The sequence below is a fragment of the Cephus cinctus genome, unplaced genomic scaffold (genome assembly GCF_000341935.2).
Source record: "Cephus cinctus unplaced genomic scaffold, Ccin1 Ccin1_scaffold1043, whole genome shotgun sequence".
In the NCBI taxonomy this organism is placed as follows: domain Eukaryota; kingdom Metazoa; phylum Arthropoda; class Insecta; order Hymenoptera; family Cephidae; genus Cephus; species Cephus cinctus.
Genome location: NW_014333574.1, coordinates 559,927 through 568,685, shown reverse-complemented (window position 1 = coordinate 568,685; position 8,759 = coordinate 559,927). Strand labels below are relative to the sequence as shown.

The 8,759-nt window shown below is 36.8% G+C and overlaps 1 protein-coding gene across 18 annotated transcripts in view; it reads right to left on the bottom strand.

Moving 5' to 3' along the window:
• Positions 1-8,759, bottom strand: part of LOC107271818 (tetraspanin-5) — a 100,143-nt gene that overhangs the window by 19,441 nt on the left and 71,943 nt on the right. For all 18 annotated transcript variants that reach the window (XR_003061007.1, XR_003061010.1, XR_003061008.1 and 15 more), the window contains exon 2: positions 6,114-6,234. Coding sequence is in view for 7 of the 18 variants with exons in the window: in XM_025089111.1 (XP_024944879.1) it covers positions 6,114-6,234 (121 nt within the window). In the remaining 11 variants the exon portion in view is untranslated. The remainder of the gene's footprint in view (positions 1-6,113; positions 6,235-8,759) is intronic.

Below are 8,759 nucleotides of genomic sequence, written 5' to 3'. Positions count from 1 at the left end.
TTCATCTAAAAAAATATGCACGCGCGTTAACGTCATCTGGTGGTAAAATTGACAGCTGTCACTCAAGCGTAAATCATTCCCTGAGTGATCTTCGTGCTTTTTTTACCGGAATGAATATTCCACGTGTTCTTTTTTCCTCCCTCGTCTCTCTTGTCGATACTAATCCGATAGTTCGTAAGTAACTCGAACGGAGTAAAAGGATAAACAACGTTGAGCTCCCTACCCCACTACCACCAGCCCTTTCTTTACGTGAACTAAAAATGTCTAGTATTTTTTCAGGAATTTCACTGATAATACAATGCCTGATTTTTATCAGTCATTATCATTTAGAACGAGGTATATGTATGAGGATTTAAAAAAAATGAGTGATAAGACGAAGAATTTTTTACCTAAGCATAACCATCTAATAACTACCTAATAACTACCCCATAACTACCTAAGCATAATTTATCGGTATTCTCGGGCATTCGGATATGATTATCGGTTCAGTGAATATAAGGTACAACGTGATACAAAGCAAAAGAGAGTAAGGATCTCAGGGTAATATTTTTGAAAAATTATTTCTCCATGTAGACTGGCTGATGTAATTTCTTGAAGTTTGATTGTTATTTAATATATATGTATATATCGATGAACGATACATTTTATATTGTCTCTACGGTCTACGTGGATCTTGTTCATTTGCAACAAACAATGATTGTCCATCCGTAGTTAACCTGTCATGTCACGAGTGCACGTGGTCTGCTGCGTAAATGATTGTTGCCGATGAAAACTTCGACGGAATTGATACTGCGGGTGTCGCTGCTATTCGTGAGTTTATTCAGGCGACATTTATCGAGCCCTTGACGCACATAATTTCATATAACGCTCGGAATTTCGCACGGGTAACGATTCAGTTATTATGAAAGCATCGATATGCGTAGATCTGGAAGGACATGACAAACTATTCATAAGGGACGATTAATCCTGGATGACATGTTTTCGAAGGTTTTTAATTGGAAAAAGGATTATACTTTTGTTTGGTAATAAACATATATATATATATATATATATATATATATATATATATATATATACAAAATTGAAATATAAAATATTTATCGAAACGTGCATGTGCATTGCGTGAGTACGAGTGGGAGTAAATTTTATTATTTTACAGGAATGAACATCGAACAGGGTGAAAAGACCAAAAAGTTGTCTGCTAGACGTATTGAACGAATTGAAGGAATTGGTAAAATTGACTACAGCCACTGCTCGAAGGCTGAACTTTTCCAGGAAAGAGGATTCCCACGATTCGTTATCCGCGGGAATTGAGTAAAGTAAAATAAAAGTAAGGATGATTCGTGTTCGCGAGGAAATCAGACCGTTTCGATAAGGAAGAAATAGGAGGACGAGGAAGGAAGAAAAATAGAAGATGAATATATATATATATATATATATATAGATAAAGGAGATAAAGTTATTTGAAAAACAGATAATTACTGGTTTCTTGTATCTTGGAGTTGAGGATGAAAAATGGAAAAATTATTTTAATTATTAATTCAAGCTAAAAAAACAAATTGTGTCACGTACAATCAAAATGGATATGTTACGTAATTACTATTACGTAATTATAATTCCACCAAATTTTGAATTCTCTAACTTACCAACTTGAATCCAATGGGGGTTTTTCTTTTTTTTTTCAAAAAAATTCACAAACTATCTGTAATCCTTGCACGTACTGCACGTCCAACGCCAGTTTGTACAGTTCTATCCAATAATACAGTAAACATTGTATTACTGTTATACGGGATGATAACGTAAACTGATGAAAGTTTGAAAAATTCCAAAAAAATATATTTTTCGTTACATATACACAGTACGTATATATAATAAAAGTACCAAACTCCAAACGCTTAAATTACCCATAAACAGAGATTGCAATTAAATAGAGAAAACTTCTGAACAAAGCATTTTTAATTAAATTTCGAAACTTCTCAAAGTCCTCTCGAATTTAATCAAGCAAGATTTACGTTGTACGTAGTTTTCTCTACCCTCGTTCCCTTTGATGAAATCGACTGTTTTGCAATAAAGGAGATAAAACGTAAACAAAATTCATACACAGCTTGTTATAATTACCATTTTACACCGTGTAATCGCACAGCGAAAGTATTGAAAAAAAAAAAAAAAATATATCGACTACATTAATAAGACTCATCGAATGTAACCTCTCGCGAAATTATTGAAAAAAAAAGAATAAATTGCGTCGTTACAATTAACCGCGTTTTCACAAGAAACAAAAGAGCGTGACGTATACTGAGAAGAAAAAAATAATTTCATAAAATTCTAACTCCTCGATGCAGCGAAGCTCGTCGAAGAACGTCGAAAACGTACATACGTTTGATGTTGGAATCGTTACATGCATATATGAGCGCAAGTCAAATATCACTACAGTGACAGAGAGAGAATCTCGTGTCGTTATTTGAAAAATAAAAAAAATTTTTAGATAAAAAATCGATTTGAGATATATCGTTGTACATGTATACGTTGCATACTGTGGCAATTAAGCGATACTGAAAAAAAAAATAAATTGAAAAAAAAGTATCAAGGTATAAGAGTACTCATGCTATATCTCCCATGTTTAGCTCAACTACCAGAGCAACCAGTAAAATCGATGTGCGACGTCCTGCATGCCCTTATATGGTAATTTAAGCGAGGACGAGAAAGTAAAATTACCCATTAGAGGAAATTGTGGTAATTAGAGCGTGGGATAATCGAAACACGTATACCAGTATCTCTCCGGTAGGGTTACGTGCATACGTGGATGAGCCTGATATATGTGATGGTTAATGAGGCTTATCATATAATCTTGAAAAATATATAACACTTTCAGTTATATATGCAAAAAACGAAAGAGTTCGATTCAATACCGAATGGCATTTCGTTATAAAAATTGTTACAAGAACCTACGTCATGATACTTTTTAATTATTTATCGATAACCCAAGTAAAATAAAAATGGATTTACCTACCTCAGGGTTAGATCGAGACGAGTAATATTTATGAATTCGAAGTAAAATCGACCAATTCATATTACGTCTACTCTGCAAACATCCCTTAATAATCAATGCATTATTATTACCGTTTGACTTTTTTTATATCGAAATTTAATTAAACCAAACATTAAATTATTGAATTTCAAGTAAAATCAATTAAACAACATTCGGCTGTCAACAGTGTCGAACATTAATTCTACGACGACCATCCCTCAGTCCTCGAGGTTACGCCATACCTTACGGCAATAGTCATAAGTAGGGTACGTCCAAGGGAAAGCAGCCAGCGTATGGCGAAGGTATAGAAGTTACATAATCTATAAAAAGGACTATCGAAAGGACGATCCACTCGTATCGGCTGATACAATGAAAATAAATACCTAGCAACGTACGTGAAATAAAATTCGAGCGATGAAATGAGAATCGAATAAAGTTGAATTATCGAATCTAACCCGTGCAGAAACACGTGCAGAGTATTGTCAGAAGTTAGGGAGATTAGTCGAAGGACGTGTTCCAATTGGTAGGAAAGGTAAAGGGATGATAGGCAAGGCAACACTGATTGTGAGTCAGGCACGCGTTATCAGGGATCAGTGCCAACTGATTAGCCTGTTACAGATGTGACAGCCGCGGCATCTGCGCGAGCCATAAACGTTGACAGAGGATAAACGTAAAAGGAAATTACATCTGCCACAAGTATGGCGGACGAGCAGAGGCTCGGTTGAGCTACCCAGCTACGTCTCTGGGGACATTTCTATAGCTTCCGGAAATTAGTGAGATTCCTGTGTAAAGGGTCTGAAGTTAGTTTAGCTGGTATATACAAGGTTTATTCAAGTAGTCATACTCAAAGTTGCATCATGGGGTACGGCGTCGCGACGCCCCACGGCGTCGAGTTACTCTCGCCTAAGGTTTGAAATCTTTCCTAGTTACTCGGGGTGTGACGTCATCGCGTGTATATCAAACTTATACCAAGATGGTAAATCGAAGTTTTGCAAGTACACCTTCTCGTTTATGGCGACGCTTAGACAACAAAGTTGCTGTGTGAATTCGCCTTTAAGTGGGTACCAGTGCATTATTAGGTGTGCACGTACTGCATCGCGAATTCGTAGCTGTGCACGTGCTATTGCGTAGAAGGGCTATAATCCAGGGAACTTCGTTAGTGAAACTTTGTCTGAAAGTAGGTTGAGCCGAGCTTGATTCTAGATGTTGGCAGCCATGCAAATATACCTATGAGTGTCTATGGACAATTTTTTTTTTCTTAATATCTTTCCTTCTATGGGACTCTTCATTTTTTATTCTTACTCTTCTTTAATCGAGCATTTAATAGATTTTTAGGGCAATTTCGATAAAAAAAATTTTCAAATTTTTTTTCAAAATTTATAGTTAATCTTTGAACGAGTATAAACCGTCGTGACAGAGGACTAAAATTGTTAAGTGCAAATAAATATTTTATTGTAAAACTTGAGCACGGCTTGAAATAATAATTTTCTAAAAATACCTACTAGACGCTTCTTAATTTTATCAGTGAAAAGAAATGAGAAAAAAACGGTCTACGCAACTATACTCGATGAGAATATCCAGGGATAACGTCAACTTGAAAATGAGATACTTGACATTTTCAAAATATCTTGCTCCGGTATCGGTTGCTACGTTAATTAAATAGATATATACCCCCAGTATTAAATTTCCAATTACCGTCAGAAAGTATGTCAAGGTACATTATGATTTATTAATAAATATTATCCTGCATTGAAGTTTCCCTTAGTTATTATCGTTCTTGAATGAAACTTCAAAGTCATGTAAATCTGACGAGAGCAATTATCTTTCTTCGGTCCAGCATCCCTACGGGGAAGAAAATTAAAATAAATCTCAGCTATCCTTGTGCTCGGCGAAATCGCATAGATGCCAACGTAATTTCTCGGAATGAAGAACAACTCGAAACCCACGACTGTACCTGGGCTGCTAACAAAGAGAAACAAACTATAGCTATGTATCTACGCGAGTAACAGACCGCAGAAAAGGCTATGGACCAGTATAGCGTATCAAAGTCAAACCGCGAGAATCACAAAGGAACTAATTAATCTGAGGTAGTATCACTTTGTAATTCAAATGAAGTTTCGCCCATCTCCTACAGGTCCACCCTGACATTCGGTCATTAGATAGAATCACGTCAAACGAGATAAGCAGACAGCTCGAATGTCTCCGGGGCTTCGTGTAATTCGAAATAATGACAGACAGCCGTAAATGAAGAAAATAAAAAAATATATATATATTTTATTACCCACTGTACCCGTGCGCCGTTATAATCTCTAAGAAGTAGAAAACTGAAGATAAAATATTTTTACAATTTTCTTTTTATTTATACACTTGTGGTACCTAAAAGAAAAAGCCTCCACTTTCCTTTAAGTCTCATATCTGTGTAACCAAGGATTCGTTCCATTTTCCTGAGCTTTTCTTTGCATCCCGTTAAAGCCCCTTTGTCTTGTTCCACCCCGATTTCACGAGTTACCATTTCGTTGTGCCCTTTAATGAGGATCCTGGCCCGAGCTATGAGAAAATAATGCGACCAACCCTCTCGACGCCCGTACCCCCCCCCTCCGCCACCCCCCGACCGACCTAGTCGTAAGAGCATTTTGCGATAGCCTAGGGCTCTCGTTCAACCTCCATCCCATCCCGACGATTTTTCTAACCAAAAAATTTTACAAACGTCTTTCGCTACCCCTACTCGGAATTCTAGTGCACGTGTACTGAAAAAAAGATGTCGCAAGGGTTGATGCCTTTTTTATTGGTGAAAAATCCACGCAGGCACGAAGACTATTTTTCGAGGGTTGCGAGTAAGGTGAAATTAGTGAACCCATCGTGGGCTTTTGTGAATTTGCATCAAAGTGCATCGTTCGATATGCAGTTGTTGCGCTATGTGATAAATTCGAAATTACGTTGCACAATCAAAATGACCTTTGACATCGTATTGGCTGACATCGTATTACGAATTTGAATTAAATTCCCATGTATATCGTACGGTTGGATTTGGTCTGACTGTCCGAGTTAATATTTATAGAGTTTCCAGGAAGATTCGTAAACTCACCGACTAGAATGAGAATAAATGCTGGGTCGAGTGCGACGTTCGTGAGACGAGATAGATTGTTAAAGGTGTCCTTTTCGGTCCACGCCCAGACTCCCACTGCCATGATGCCAAGTCCAAGCAACTGGAACGAGAAAATAAGAAATGATAATCTTGATACGTGTAATTAAAAAAGGGATTACGTAAATATGCCAAAGAGTCAACTTTAACAGAGACAAACAAAATTTGGTCCAGCCGACAGATTTCTCGAGTCGAACGGATACGTCATCGAAGATGCATCTGCGCCACAGATCCAATGCACTGTTCATCCAGTGCATACTGGATCCAATCGTAACTTAAAAAATACATGAAATTCCCAAAATTCACCTAAATTCACAAAAAGTACCACCCACCTCTCTACCCACGCGATAGGGTAGACCATTAAATTTCAGGTTTATTTCACCCAAACTTGTTTATACGTTGAACACAAAAGTTACCGTAATTTCTTACCACAATTGCCCAGAGGATAACGAGGGAGCGCAGAAACCAGTGGGGTACCAGTGATTTTCATGCGGTTCCCATTAGCAGTCGGTAGTCAAGAGAAATTTCGTTATCAGAGAAAATGTTCATTTCGAAGCATAGCCTTTTAGCCAAGAATGTCGCCATTTTTTGCGAGTACGAGTAAAGATGAATTTTTTTTTTTTTTTAACAAAAAAAATGTAAAACCGCAATTCATCCTAGTCGAGGGAGTTAACGAGCTTCCCTATCTGTATTGTCTTGGATGTTTTTTGGGTGCTTGTACTATTATCTTAGGTTTTCCTTTTTTTTATTATTACCGCCGTTCTTCTTGCTATTACTCGAAACAAGACTGAGCGTCGTTTCTTGTTCTTCCACATAGCAAGAAGGATATTCCAGTCACTTTGTTATCGTAACAAATGTACGAGCTGTGGAAATACTCTTGATACCTGCCACTAACGCCATCTGTTGGGAAGCTCTCATTTTTCTCTTTAAATTAAACCCATGCCTTATTTCCCTCAAGCGCAATACCTTTCAACTTTAGTTTTCTCCTTTTCTACCGGCTGTACGGCTCAACTTTTGTATTCCGTGAATATATCCACGAGCAACGAATTTCCATAGACTGCTTATTGCTGCTGTCACGGGATAACATCTACGAACTGTATGTAACTTTTAGAATTACGTGAAGACGGCGTTTTGTCTCGTTTCACGGATCGTGAAAACGCGACTTTTCGCCATCAAAAAATTCAAGGGAAAACAAAAGAGGAAAACCATCTTATTATTCAAAATTATTATATTCATTTACACCCTGTATAACGTATGCCAATCGATGATTGCTTCATTACGAAAGTAATTAAACTCGAAGCAGCGCAAAATCCCTGTGCGAATCAAATTAGTCGGTTGGCAATCGTAAAACTTGCGGGTAGCAGAGAACTGGGCGTTATAACGTACATGCATCTGGTGCCATAATTGTCCGCAAACCTCCCTATGGATTATACCGCACATAGGGTAGTTTCCCTAATAAAGGAAAAGCAGTATGAAATTTTGCACGTACCAGTATCCCGAGTGTCGTTGGCGTTAAAAGATTTAATTTAAAGATGGATAAATACCCATCTAAATAGCTAAGGTAATCGAATGCGCGAGAGTCACTTTAATCCTGTTCAACTTTGATGCACTTCTGGGTAAAAGTGCATACGAGTATACTTGAGTTGTTAAAAATAATGTTTCGCATAGAAAATAATATCCCGTTATAAAATTGTCAAACGATATAACGAGACTGGGTGACTTTATTGTATATTAAATTTCATGTAATATATTTTCGTTATATTTCATTAATATAACGTTATATCCGTCTATTGACACAATTCGTATTGACATATTGGATCCACTTGATTATTCTATATATTTAATAAGGGATATAATTATATGCAAAAGTGGAGTATTTCAATGACCTCACGTATATTCGAGTCTCGTATAGAAGCAACGTTAAATCTAATTCTCAAGTATTTGGATCTAAGCGAAACGTGCATTAGTTGCCGAATGAAGTAGAATCGCAGGAGCAGCTGGTATATCGCGTTTCGTAGAGAATTCGGTAAAGCTTCGGTTGCCCTAATGCAGGCGGGACTCTATGCGAATGGAGCCAATGCACATGATTAACTCGAGTGTGAAAGCACCGCCACTGCAGGCAATTACAGACACGTGATTCAATCTTTGATTACATACGAGATTCTCGGTTAACACGCTACGAGCAAGTAAGTAGATAACGACTGTACCGACGAGACAATAAAATTTTATAAGAAATCATCGATAACAGCACGTAGCTTCCTAATAAAATTTGCAAATGCAAAAATTTTAACGATCATATGATTACAATAGTAAAATTACTCGGTAAGCTATAAAAATAAATATCGTGACAAATTTTAAAATTTGTTTCACCCTCCATCCTTACAGGTGTAAAATGCTCGATCGTCAATTTCTATTCCACCCGTTATAATTGATTGGCTGAATTTATTATCAGAAGCTAACGATGCGTCGTCCTACAAAATATTATACGTTCTCGATACCAATAATTCCAGAATCGTAAATTACGATTAAATAATCATAATAAAAGTAACACTCTACGATAAACTTTTTTTTTTTTTTTTTTTTTTTTTT